Genomic DNA, 1,201 nt, shown 5'->3' with positions numbered 1-1,201 from the left:
CACTGTCAGCCAGGAGGGGGCAGCACTGTCACCAAGGAGGGGGCAGCACTGTCAGCCAGGAGGGGGCAGCACTGTCAGCCAGGAGGGGGCAGCACTGTCAGCCAGGAGGGGGCAGCACTGTCACCCAGGAGGGGGCAGCGCTGTCAGCCAGGAGGGGGCAGCACTGTCAGCCAGGAGGGGGCAGCACTGTCACCAAGGAGGGGGCAGCACTGTCACCAAGGAGGGGGCAGCACTGTCACCAAGGAGGGGGCAGCACTGTCGGCCAGGAGGGGGCAGCACTGTCAGCCAGGAGGGGGCAGCACTGTCAGCCAGGAAGGGGCAGCTCTGTCTGCCAGGAGGGGGCAGCACTGTCAGACAGGAGGGGGCAGCTCTGTCTGCCAGGAGGGGGCAGCACTGTCAGCCAGGAGGGGGCAGCACTGTCACCCAGGAGGGGGCAGCACTGTCAGCCAGGAGGGGGCAGCACTGTCAGCCAGGAGGGGGCAGCACTGTCAACCAGGAGGGGGCAGCGCTGTCAACCAGGAGGGGGCAGCACTGTCACCAAGGAGGGGGCAGCACTGTCACCAAGGAGGGGGCAGCACTGTCAACCAGGAGGGGGCAGCACTGTCACCAAGGAGGGGGCAGCACTGTCGGCCAGGAGGGGGCAGCACTGTCAGCCAGGAGGGGGCAGCACTGTCAGCCAGGAGGGGGCAGCACTGTCAGCCAGGAGGGGGCAGCACTGTCACCAAGGAGGGGGCAGCACTGTCAGCCAGGAGGGGGCAGCACTGTCAGCCAGGAGGGGGCAGCACTGTCAGCCAGGAGGGGGCAGCACTGTCACCAAGGAGGGGGCAGCACTGTCAGCCAGGAGGGGGCAGCACTGTCACCAAGGAGGGGGCAGCACTGTCAGCCAGGAGGGGGCAGCACTGTCACCAAGGAGGGGGCAGCACTGTCAGCCAGGAGGGGGCAGCACTGTCACCAAGAGGCCAGGAGGGGGCAGCTCTGTCTGCCAGGAGGGGGCAGCACTGTCACCAAGGAGGGGGCAGCACTGTCAGCCAGGAGGGGGCAGCACTGTCAGCCAGGAGGGGGCATCACTGTCAGCCAGGAGGGGGCAGCACTGTCAGTCAGGAGGGGGCAGCGCTGTCAGCCAGGAGGGGGCAGCACTGTCAGCCAGGAGGGGGCAGCACTGTCACCAAGGAGGGGGCAGCACTGTCAGCCAGGAGGGGGC

The 1,201-nt window shown here is 68.3% G+C and overlaps 1 protein-coding gene across 1 annotated transcript in view; it reads right to left on the bottom strand.

Moving 5' to 3' along the window:
- Positions 1-925: 925 nt before the first annotated feature.
- Positions 926-1,201, bottom strand: part of atp11a (ATPase phospholipid transporting 11A) — a gene marked incomplete at its 3' end in the record, with an annotated part of 41,266 nt that continues 40,990 nt past the window's right edge. Inside the window, exon 26 of the mRNA XM_079581676.1 lies at positions 926-998. Within this exon, the coding sequence (XP_079437802.1) occupies positions 926-998 (73 nt within the window). The remainder of the gene's footprint in view (positions 999-1,201) is intronic.

The sequence above is a fragment of the Gobius niger genome (genome assembly GCF_951799975.1).
Source record: "Gobius niger genome assembly, chromosome: 23".
NCBI classification, from domain to species: Eukaryota; Metazoa; Chordata; class Actinopteri; order Gobiiformes; family Gobiidae; genus Gobius; species Gobius niger.
This window is presented reverse-complemented; position numbering and strand designations above follow the sequence as displayed.